The sequence below is a fragment of the Akebia trifoliata genome, chromosome 12 (assembly GCF_017979445.1).
Source record: "Akebia trifoliata isolate Shusen 1 chromosome 12, ASM1797944v1, whole genome shotgun sequence".
NCBI classification, from domain to species: Eukaryota; Viridiplantae; Streptophyta; class Magnoliopsida; order Ranunculales; family Lardizabalaceae; genus Akebia; species Akebia trifoliata.
Window position 1 is genome coordinate 24341229 of NC_141386.1, and position 12819 is coordinate 24354047.

General features: G+C 34.3%; 1 protein-coding gene across 1 annotated transcript in view; it reads left to right on the plus strand.

The window, feature by feature from the left end:
- Positions 1-2085: 2085 nt before the first annotated feature.
- LOC147389118 (SNARE-interacting protein KEULE-like) overlaps positions 2086-12819 on the plus strand; it is a 53068-nt gene continuing 42334 nt past the window's right edge. Inside the window, exons 1-7 of the mRNA XM_086417650.1 lie at positions 2086-2311; positions 5542-5600; positions 6209-6290; positions 6884-6962; positions 11005-11055; positions 11131-11227; positions 11405-11437. Coding sequence (XP_086273776.1) covers positions 2239-2311; positions 5542-5600; positions 6209-6290; positions 6884-6962; positions 11005-11055; positions 11131-11227; positions 11405-11437 — 474 coding nt within the window. The 5' untranslated portion in view covers positions 2086-2238. The remainder of the gene's footprint in view (positions 2312-5541; positions 5601-6208; positions 6291-6883; positions 6963-11004; positions 11056-11130; positions 11228-11404; positions 11438-12819) is intronic.

The following is a 12819-nucleotide window of genomic DNA, read 5'->3' on the forward strand; positions in this document are numbered from 1 at the left end:
CGGATCCTCAGTAGCACACGGTTCATGTAGCAAACTTATAGCATACTTTCAATAGTTGAAAGAGCGTCACATCAACGATAAAATTAGGTATTCTAGCTTAGAATATGGGGAGTTCAGTAGCCATTCATTTTTAAAGAGATGGATCTGCATTAAAAAAAACTTTTATTTTTTATTTTTTATTTTTACTCAGATATAAGTCATGATCATAAGAGGTTGAGATGTTAATTTTTTTTAAAAAATACCCCTCGTCTATTGAAAGTGTGCTACAAGGTTGCTACAAGAAACTATGTACAATAGAGGATCCGCTTCTATTAAAGTGTAGTTTCGGTATTTTAGATCCTCGGCGTTTAATTGAAGAGTCGAGATCCCATATAATATCTCATTTCTATAGATAGAAACATTGTCTAGGTGACACAATTTGATTAGGAAATAAATACATTGGGCTATGCAAATGGCTTGATTAAGAGCCCAGTTTTTTAAACACCAACTAAAGGGTGCCATGCAGACAATTATCATATTTTCTAAGAGTGGAACACTGTATTGGATCGTGAGTAGGGGTGGCAATGGGTCGGGTTGTGTCGTGTTGAGGTAAGGGTATTATAAAAATTTACCAAACACAAATTCAATCCATTTAATAATCGTGTCAAAAACTTAAACCCAAACCTAACTCATTTATAAATAGGTATACATAAACTAACACATGTATAACTTGTTTAATAAAATTCTAATTTATATTAAAAAAAAATAAGTTCTATTTTCAATAAAATATCATTATTAAAAATAAAGTCACACAACCATAAACTAAGTTTAATGGTGAAAATAACTTTCTTTTGAATTTTTTTTCAAAGTTGATGTAATTTTGTCATTTACACCCATGTGGCATCATGTATGAATAAGTTCCTCATGAATGATAGGTCAAGTGATTGGCCTAGTGGCACATCATGTCTTGATAAGTTCCTCATAAATGGTAGGTCAAGTGTTTGAAAAGTCACAAAGCAATGAATTCCTTAGGACCACACTCCAGGGTCTGTTTGACCCTTGACTTTGCATGTAGGACTTTTCGAGGGGGCGGTAGGTGTGACTAGGATTAATCTCACATGAAGGGTGGGGATACACGAGCAGAATAAGCAAAAAAAGAAGAAGTCATTATTACATAGCCATACTTGTTTTAGTTAGATCTTAAATCTTACTAAGGGTTGTTTTGCCCACATGGATCATCATATTAGGAATCAAACTCTACATAACTCTAAATTTCAATGAAAAAAAAATTAATTAAAAAAATACATGAATCACCATATTAGGAATCAAACACTACGCACCTCTAGATTTCAATGAAAAAAATAAATTAAAAAATATAGATATAAATAGATAACTGAGTAAAAAAAATATTTTTTTCCTTCCCAAACTAAAAGCTTAATTATTAATTATTTTAAAAATATCTTAAAACACCATTTTTATTTTATAGAATTTGAAAAAAAAAATGTATTATGAAAAATTCTAAGAAATTACAAAAAAATGAGTACTTAAAGAATTGTTGATATATTTAAAACTACACGTTAGTGACATAATAATTAAATGTGCCAAAAGGGGTTAAGCAGGTTGATGCCCCAAACCCAAACTTGACCCATTTAATAATTGTTTTAAACAAATTAACAATATTATGATTCAAACCCAATTATTTAATAATTGTGTTAGATGAGTTGACACTATTATAACTCAAATCCGATTAGGCTTGACCCAACCCATTAATTCCATTCATTTTCAAGTTGTGTTTGCAGGTCGTGTTAAGATTGCTATCTCTAATCATGAGTCGAAGAGTAATGCTGGGGTGACATTGGGATTTACTACGATTCTCACATTTTTGACGTGAGGGTAGGCACATCGCATTTTGAGGAAACAATCCATGGCTCTCACATCAACGCAGTGAGAATCCAAGTGAAAAACAAAGTCCCCACGTGAGACTGTCCAATTGAAAAATGTTTATGAACTGGGTTAATTAGGGTCATTTAGTGAAGCTCTTTCTATTAGGGTGTATTAAGTTATTTTCCCAAAATTCCAACGCACTACGTAATACGTATGTTATATGAAAATACAAATACTGAGAGAGAGAGAGAGAGAGACTCGTTCTTCCTCTCCGATCATTCATCAAAGCCCACTTGTCTCTCTCTTCCTGCATTCTTGCACCCCCTTTCTATTATCCTGCAATTCTACAGTCTCAGCGACTAAAATCTTTCGATCATGTCGATGTCAGATTCTGATTCGTCCTCTCATGGCGGGGAGTACAAAAATTTCAGGCAGATTAGTAGGGACCGTAAGTTTGATTTCTTCTTTCTTTCCCTGATCTTTTGTTTAAATTCTGCTTCATGATTCGTTCTCTAGGGTTTCGTTTCTTGTTTTTTTTTTTTTTTTTGGATTATTTGATCCCATTCAATATCTCTTGGAACTTATAATTCGGCAATCTTCTTATGGATATGGTGACGTTTGATCCCCAAATTTGGCATTTTACCATCTAATGTGCTGTGATTTACATGAACTTTGTTTGATTAATTGATACAGAACTCGATTCGTTATGTTTACAGATAACAAGGTAATTGGAGGACTAATTTGTATCAGAACTTGATTTACAATACATGTAATGTAATTACAATTCTAGTTGTAAACAGTGTTCCTTGATTCGTTATGCTTACAGATAACAAGGTAATTGGAGGACTAATTTGTATCAGAACTTGATTTACAATACATGTAATGTAATTACAATTCTAGTTGTAAACAGTATTCCTCGAAAAGGGGGATTTGTGATGCTTATGTGGCGAGTTTAAGAGATGACGATGGCAAAAAATTGATAATGCCAAGTGAGCTGTTACAATGAAGGTCCTAGTCCTATTGTCTGTTTGGATTGATGACATGGTGATAAGAAGGGGGTTTGTCAGTGGGTGCTCTCCCTCTTTCCTCATGTACTCTCCTAGTAATACCTCTTGCACTCTCATCATTCTCTACGGTGACTAATGGCCAGTTTTGTTTTAGATGGGAGTATCCCTCACAAAAACCTAGAATCCACATAAGCAATTTCCTTGCCCTCCGTTTACACTAGGTTTGACAATAACTCAAACATTTGAGCTTTGTTAAATTTTTTGGTGCTAATAAGTAACAAAAGTGGAAAAAAAAATCGAATGGTGAAATAGGATTAGTATCCACTTTGATTGGTTAAGGTGTAGATGATAACACTTAGAAAAAGAAAGGTGCCAATGAACTTTGATCGTTACGGTGTAATTTTTCTCTTTGGGTAGAAAATACACCACAATTCATAACCAAATCATTTTGAAACTTTCCTTGGATTTTTATAGACTTTGAATGATCTAATTCCTGACATTTATGCTAATACTTGTTACTACTTAGGTGTATGCAATGGAGGGGTAATTAGATTCAGTATTGCTCATGAGTGATGCTGTAATAGATTGGTTTAAGAAGGTGAGTTTATAGGACCTTGACTCATGAAGCTTAAAGGCATCGCTACTCGTTCTTCGTATTGCAGAAAAACATTGGTAAAATGATAGAAATTGAGATGATGAGTTGAAGGAAGGATGCATTTTAAAATTTGTTACTAAGATGAGTTACTTTATTGTTTTGATTAGGAAAAATGTGTCTTTTTTAATTTTATATCTTTTAATTCATAATAGAAGGCATAAGGCTGGGATCTTTCTGGGAAGATAAATGCCTATGGATCTTAGGGTAGGAATTTAAATATAAAAGCCCTCATTTGTAAGGTGAAGGGTTTATTTTTTGAAGAGAAGAAGATTAAGAGTAGAGTAGAAAGAAGTTTTGCTTCGTTCTCCTCAGTCCAGGTGAAATTGGTCCCTCCATTCGAGTCCTATACTCCATTATTCCTTGGAATTATTAACTTCTTTCTCTCTTTGATTTTTGAGCTTGATGTTTTTGTCAAATTGAACTCTATCATTATGTATTAGAGTGGTCGAGTTTCTTTGACCTTGCTTATACAAGCTTCTTAGGAGTCTTATTCTACGGTGTTGAGAAAACACAACATTCTTCTGTGTTTGTGAGTTGATTGAGTGTCAAACCATACTAAATGTGGACGGGCCACATTTCGTTGTGCTTTAGCTCAATCACGTTCTATGGTAATCATTGGCAAAAGAGATATCATGTTCCAATGCATATAGGAACACTTTGTTGCATTGTATCACCAATATATTTTACTTTGACTGTTTCTCTACAAGGAAAATCTGCTAGTTCAAATCGGATATGACTCCACGTATGAGTAAGTTATCAAATTGTAAAGAGAGGTGAATCTTTGGTGCATGATTACTTTCAAGAGTTGAGCTATCTCTTTGTATTGTGATTGATTATTTAAAAAAAGTGTGATCATGATTCAATTCATATGGATCATCTTATTGCATTGCATCAACGAAGTGTTTTACCTCTATAGCTTTGTGACAAGGCAAATCTGCTTGTACAAACGTAAGTATCAGAGTGGGCCCCCAAATTATAGAAATTGTTGGATATTTTGTTGCATAATTACTGTCAAGGGTAATAATACGGTTTGAATTAGGTATCTATCAGTTTAAAATCTCATTTTAAGTCAAATTTTTGGTTAGGAGAAAAATCGAAACGGTCTCGACATAAAATATCTGAGACATTGAATGTTTCGAAACTGAAATTGGAACAGTCCATCAATACATTCAAAACTGAAACGAAATTTTGAACCATGGTTCCATTCTCTTATGAACTTCCAGGGTTGGTGCCTTGGGGGTCCTCTAACCCATCATTAGAGGAAATTCTTTCTTCTAGTGTCCACACACTAGAAGTGAGCATTGGAGGGACTAAATTCTTTATTCTGATAGTGGAGTCATAGAGGACACGATGACAATGGACCGTAATCAAATACTATATGGGCCCATTTACATGAACCCTAAAGGTTGAGGTGACCCACGAAAAGTACATTAAATACACAGAACTATTCAACTCCATTTGCAATTGATCCCCAATCTAAACAAAAATCATTAAAGAAGAGTTCTCTATATTCTTTGATCTCCGAAGACCATTTAAGCATGATACTTTGATTATTAGGATACCAAATCTTGCATATGGGGTCAAATACCCTGGATTTTTTTTTTGCATAATCCTAACAAACCGTGAATGGGAGAAGCCTCCAAAGCGTACGGCCCATTGAAGGATTTGTTCTTTGGATGATTGTGAAAGAGATAGATGACTAGATTCTTGCTGGTGGCTCTGTAGTTGTTTCAGTTGTCTTGGTTTCTTTGCTCTAGTGATTTTTTCATAGGGAGCTTAGGCCGACCTTTACTGTAATTTTTCCTTCTCATTTAACTGAATTGGTCTTATATCAGGTCTATTTTTCGAATGGTACCACTCTAATTGTTCAGACCTTCTGCTGTAAATATTTAGAACATTTACTGTTATTCATGTAGGATAAACATTATATTTGGTTTTCCATGTTGCATAGTTTCAGACCTTTAGGTCATTCATGTGGTGTGCTCTCTCATATTTATCTGGTATGGATATATTTAGGATTGTTGCAGGAAATGCTTCGAACAACCAAAACAGGGGACTCAAAATCAACTTGGAAGGTACTTTTAATATTATAATTCTTATTTAATGTTTGATTTTGTTTACAAATTTATTTTATTGCTACATTTCTAGAATACGCATACTTCAGAGCAAGGTTTTGGATTCTGTTTCATTTTGCTGTTTCAGTCATGAGAAAAACCAGAAGATATCCATACTTTCCACTTTTTTTTTTTTTTTATTATTGAAAAAAATACTTTTATTCTTAAAGAAATTTGGAAAAACCTTTTAAGTGATTAATTGAAAGTTGGAATTAAAATCAGATCTACATGCATTATAAATATTTCTAAATATTCTGAAACATTCTGATATAAACATTGCTTACGTTTCCAAAGACCCATCGCATATTGATTTTGAAATAAGTGCTTCCTTGTTTTGACTGAATGTCCTATGCGCTACTGTTGCCCTCTCATGATCCATTTACTTGGCCGATAACTGCAAACATCCATATCTTGAGACCTCTATTTGATATTTTTTAGTCTTTCTTGGAATGTTCTTCTGAATTTGTTCTTTATACTGGGAATTAATATTTCAAACTCTTGGTCATCTATCTTTATGGAAGTACTGCAATGTTGGGTTGTTTTAGTCAGTTTTAACTAATGATGTGCAGGTACTAATTATGGACAAAGTGACTGTCAAAGTCATGTCTTACTCTTGCAAGATGGCAGATATCACAGAGGAAGGAGTGTCACGTAAGCAACAAAAGCATTCTCGATTAGCTTAAGACTTCCCTTTTTCTTCTTATATATTGCTTCACTGTTTCATAAGAGATTATACCTTTTTTTTTATACTTTGCTTTGTGTCCTGGAGGTATTATTTGCTGCATCCATAAAACAATATTGAATTATGAATCCTTTTCATGTTTTTGAGCTTTTTTATAGTTCATTTTTCTTTTAGTGTGTAGTAGCTGTCACATTTGTCTACATTGATTGTTAATACACATTTTTTGCTGTCATATTTTATTCATATCAGATAGATTTAGTACATTTCTTAAATACCATCACATTTCTTTGTTATTTCAGTTAATAGCCCTCTCTACTGGTGTTAATGGCCATAGGGGACATGGTCCTGCAGTATCTGTTTGCTGAAATATGTTTTATGCCATTTTTCCCCCCAAGCATTCATCTGTTTTTCTTTCTTCCTGGCTTCTGCTAGATGGCTTTTGCAATTTTTTTTCGTTTTGGTTGGACATGGAGCAACTGTGCTGAAACATTTTCCTTGTTTGAGTTGCAGAGTGATGCTTTCTCAGTTTTAAGCTTACTACATTTAAAATTTTTTTTTGCAGTGGTAGAAGACCTTTACAGGCGAAGGCAACCATTGCCCACCATGGATGCTATATACTTCATCCAACCATTAAGAGAGAAGTAAAAGTTTTTCTTCTTGGTTTTAACTGTTGACATCTTTTGCTTCAGATATAATCTGCATAATTTTTTTTTCTATAATTTAGTCACCCTTACGGCTACATCTTTATAGTTAGTTCAGTTAAAAAACAGGAAGAAACTTAACCTTTTTTCAATGGAAGTGTGTTAAAAACAGCCAGGAACATTATGTTTTTTTTTCTTCTTCTTCATAAACAGCAGCGATAATCAGTCAAAGACTTGGAAGTTCCTAAAAAGTAGGATTGGAAAGATGTTCGTGTGGCCTTCTTTAGTGTCTTCTAATTGGGCCTGCATCAATGCATTTTTTCTCTCATTCCCCATGGAAAATTGGAGGACTGGAAGAGTGCTTAGTAAATTTTGGACTTACGTATTCTTAGACCACAATAGATATGGAAGAAATCGGATTACATTACTACACACACATTGCTGCTAATATATTGGTTGTATAATTCACCATTTGCCAATGACCTTGTTCATGCTAGAAATCTTACTGCAATTGGACTCTGAAAATTTTCATGGCCTTTGGACTTCAAGCTATTGCTACAATGGTTTCTAGATGGAAAATTCCAAGCACTCGCATTTTAGAGATCGCGATATTACCTGTTAGATATATCAGTATTTTATATATGTGCCATAAGGGTATATGTGTAATTTCATTTTTTTTTCTAGTTTTATATGTATACCACGATTCATAGTGAGAGAGTCAAGTTCGACTCCTACTTTCTCTATTCTTTTCTTCTCTAAACCCCTAATCTGATCTTCTACATGGTATCAAAACTTCTCTAGTAATCATATTTTGGTTTCTCTCTTCATTTGAATTTTTTTTCTTCTTCTTCTTTTCTCTCTTCATATAAACCAGATTTTTCTGATCTGATTGTACCTATTATCCTCGTGGTGGTTAAAATCCTCTGTTTGGAGGATTTTGTCTTTGTGATTGGAAAATATTCCTAATATGATTATATATCAAAGAATTTTAGTCAGTTGTTAGTGGTTAGTTGTGGTGCGGTAGGGTGGTTAGGTTTCAGATTGTGTTTCTAGACTTCAAGGTCCCTGCGACTTCATTTTGAGAGATTTTGGAGTCTTGCGATTTTATCTAGAGGAGTTTTAGAAGCCTGCGGTTTCACTGGATAGATTTCTCTCTGTATTTTTTGGAGGTTTTTTTTTGTAGATCTTGGCTATAATTAATTCACGTCGAGGAGACTTTCCGTTAGTAGAAAATCGTTCACGAAAATATTTATTGGAGTGTCATCTCATCAACCATATGCCTATTGTTATCCTTGATGGTACTTCTTTACATCAATTTTATTTCCTGATCGTCCTATTTTTCATCTTTCTCCTCATGTTTTTGGACGTGTCTATTTTGTTCATCACTTGGGTTTTGGTCGTGACAAATTAAATCCTAAGAGTTTGAAATGTGTGTTTCTTGGGTACTCTCGTACCCAAAAGGGTTACTAATGTTATAGTCCATATCACGCAAACACTTTGTTTATGCTGATGTTACATTTTTCGAGTCTACACCATACTTCTCTACTGGGTCATCTGTTGATGTTACATTAGAGAGTATTCCTTTACCTGTTTCTGTTCTTATTTTTGACTCAGTCATGTTCCACAACTTCAAGTTTATCACAGGAGGACCACTACTACATTGTTAATATCAACTTCTTTATCGTCTGAAGATCCATCTCCACCTCCTGTACCAGTACCTCATTCCGTTCAGGTAATGGATGTTACTTCATCTTCTAATAAATTACCTATTGCTATTCGCAAAGGTACCTATTCTTGTGTTACTAAACATTTTATCTCTAATTTTGTTTCTTATGCTTCGTTGTCTTCTTTAATGTCTTTTTTATCTCTACTATCTCTTCTGTTTCTATTCCTAAGGATCTCCAAGATGCCTTATCTCACCCAGCATGGAAAACAACTATGGTTGATGAGATGGACACTTTACATCATAATGATAATTGCTCTTTGGTTTCTCTTCCTCCTAGGAAGGATGTTGTTGGTTGTAGGTGGGTATACATTGTTAAATTTCATCCTAATGGCATAGTTGATAGATTGAAAGCTTGATTAGTTGCTAAGGTATGCACACATATTTATAGAGTTGACTATGTTGAGACTTTCTCTCCAGTTGCGAAAATTACTTCGGTTTGAGTGTTGATTGCATTAGCTGCTATGTTCGACTGATCCTTGTATCAATTAGATGTTAAAAATGCCTTCTTACATGATGATTTACATGAGAAAGTGTATATGGAGCAACCACTGGGTTCGTTGTTCACGGGGAGACTGGGAAAGTGTGTAAGCTTCAGAAAGCACTTTATGGCTTGAAGTAATCTTCATGGGCATGGTTTGATAAGTTCAGTGATGCGGTTCTTGCATTTGGGATAATGCGGTGTTCAATAGATCATTCAGTTCTCCATCAGAAATTGAAAAGGGGTATGTGTTGCTGATAGTCTATGTTGATGACATCGTTTTGATTGGTAGTGATGTTGATGAGATACAAAAGTTCAAGTCTTATCTTCAACAACAATTTCATACAAAGGAATTGAGAAAATGGAGGTATTTTCTTGGTATTGAGGTGGTTCGTTCAAGTCGTGGTATTAGTCTTTCTCAGAAGAAGTATGTTTAGATTTGTTAGAAGAGACAGGGTTACTTGGGTCCAAACCAATAAGTACTCCCATGGACTAGAAGTTGAAACTTATGGTTGAACATGGAGATGTGTTTGATGATCCCAGTAGATACAAGAGGTTAGTTGGAAAGTTGAATTACCTCATCATCATAAGTTCAAACATCTCACATGCTGTTAGCATTGTGAGCCAGTTTATGGAAGCACCTAGGATGCCATACTAGGTTATTGTACAACGTATTATGAGGTACTTAAAAGGATCTCTAGGTCATGGTTTGTTGTACAAGTCTCATAGTCATACTTGGATTGAGGGATGTACAGATGCAGATTGAGCTGGTTCTCCCTCAGACATGAGTTTTACCATAGGTTATTGTACCTTCATAGGAGGTAATCTTGTATCATGGAAAGTAAGAAGCAAATAGTAGTACAGAAGTTGAATATAGAGCCATGTCTCATTCTTCTTGTGAACTTATTTGGTTGAAACATTTTCTCCAGGAGATTGGTTTCAAAGTAGAGACACCTATGAGTCTTTTATGTGATAACATAACCAGACAGCCATGTATATAACTTCCAATCTGGTGTTTCACTAGCGGATGAAGCGTATCGAGGTGGACTGTCATTTTGTTCGTGAGAAGTTTTTGAGTGGTAAAATTGCTACAACGTATGTCAAGTTTGAAGATCAACTTGTTGATCTGTTTACTAAGTTGTTGGGAAGTGATAGGGTTACTTTTCTGTGTAACAAGTTGGGATTATATGATATATATTTTTGAGCTTAAGGGGGAGTGTTAGATATATCAATAGTTTATATATGTGCCATAAGGGCATAGTGAGAGAGTTAAGTTCGACTCCTCCCACTTTCTTTATTCTTTTTTTCTCTAAACCCTAATCTAATATTCTACTTTACCTACTCTCACCTTATGCAATTCTGTGAAGCCTTTAAAAAAAAAACTATTTTAACCTTATAATTCATTGCTAAGTTGATGTTATTTCTATTGAGCTGTAAGCTAGATGTGGGAATTATGATGATGCCATGCATGATTCTCAAATCTGATAATCTGTTAATTTCAATAGCTCAATCCTCTTCTTTTATCATCAATTTTGAGAAATATGACCAGATGAATTTGGTAATATCCTTTATGATCTCTGCTATTTGTTTCATTTTCACATTTTTGTTTGCGATTTTTTATTTGTTTTTGTAATTTCTATCATTTATTATTTGTCGAATGTTACATGTTCTCATGCTTCTGTAGTCAAAGACCTCATTTAGAATCACAATGTATTCTGTTCCTTATTTTAAGCACACATGATTGCAAACCTTTCAAAGTAGCGAAAAATAATATTAGATTGCTACATTGTTTAGTTAGATGGGGACTTTTTCTGACTTTTTTTTTTGGTGACATGCAGTGTTGTCATGTTCTTGTCTGATATGTCAGGAAGAGTGCCTTTGTACAAAAAGTATGTGAGGGATTAGAAGTTCTTGAATCTTTGTTTCATCTGGTTTCTGTTTTAATTCTAATGCTTTTGTTTCAGGGCATATGTATTCTTCAGTTCACCTATTCCAAAGGAAATGGTTAATCTCATTAAGAATGATACAAGTGTACTACCCCGCATAGGTGCATTGAGAGAGGTTAAATTTATTTTATTTTCATATGGCTTTTGTGGTATTAATTCTTCTTTGTTTATATGTTGTATTCTAGCAGTTCACAGACCTTGATATATCACTTGATTATCTCATTTTTAGTCATTGATTGAAAAGTTGATATACTTGATAGTGATTACTTCTTGTTTGGGTGAGAACATGCAGATGAATTTGGAGTACTTTGCCATAGACAGTCAGGTATTTGTTCATGCTTCTATTATTCACCTTGTCGTAGTTGAAATATTTGCTTAATTTAAGTTATATGGAAGCTGAAAGACATCCACAGACTCTTATAGTTTGAGTTCTTTATATTTTATAAATGCCATCGGTATGAGGATTTTTCTTTGATTAACTGTATTCTATTAGTAGAATGGAAAGTAAAAAGGACTTAAGGAAGAGATTTTTAAGTAAATAAGTCTTTCTATATGCTATTTTGGAGATTTTGGTAGTGTTTGCTTGTCGAAGGGTATTAACTATTAATTAAACACATTCAAGTTCATGAATATGATCGATGACATTGGCTAAGGTTAGCCATGGTCTTATATTTAGATTTAATTTTCTTGTATTCTTTATTTTTCTAAGTAAGCAGTCATGTGATCCCTTGTTTTAGTATATATATATTGTGTGGATGAGTCAAGTAACTTAACACACTTTCTCAATCTTTTTCTTTTCTCCCTTCTCCAGAAACCTAAACCTAAAATCTACTTGGTATCAAAGCCACAATTGATCTTGGGCACAACTACAGCAGCCACATTTTTTCTTTTTCTTCCCCATCTCTCTCTTTCTTTCCATCTCTTTCTCTTTCTTGTGTGATCAGATCAGATCTGATTTTTTTTTTGGGGGTGAGATTTCATGTTTGTGAGATCAGATTTTTAATCTGAACAGATCTGCTTTGTGTGATACCTAATCTGCCCAAAACCTAATCATTTTTAGTATAGATCAATCTCCCATTTGATTGATTCAGAAACAAATCGATGCTTGTATAGGTCTGAAATTAATCGATATCATGGTGAATGAGGTGGACACTTTCAGATTCATTCAGAGTTCTTCATTTATGAAGATTTATTCAGATTGTTGAGTGATTTATCTTCCTATCCAGTGGTATTTGAGCCTTATTTTGGTCTCAATGACTAAACCCAAGTCTTATTCGACAGTCAATTCACATTCAATCGGATCTGACCTTGGTGGTGCCTTCACTATTTCCAAGAACTATCTAATGTGGGCAAAATCTTCCAAGATGTATATTGGAGGAAGAGGAAAGATTGGTTATCTGACAGGTGCAACTAAAGAGCCTCCAGAGTCAGATGCTGCCTATCTTCAATGGTTTGCTGAAAAGGCTATGGTGAAGTCGTGGTTGGTGACCTCTATGCAACCTAGCATCGTTGTAGGTTAAATGTTCATGAAAACAGCCAAGCGGATTTGGGATTCAGTTTATCGTACCTACTTTCAATGTCAAAATAACTCCTGTATCTTCCAACTTAGCAATGAAATTGCTCAACTAAAGCAAGGAGACCTGTCCCTAGCTGAATAGATTGCTAAGTTACGGGCTAATGGGAGGAAATTAATTACTACAAATCTTT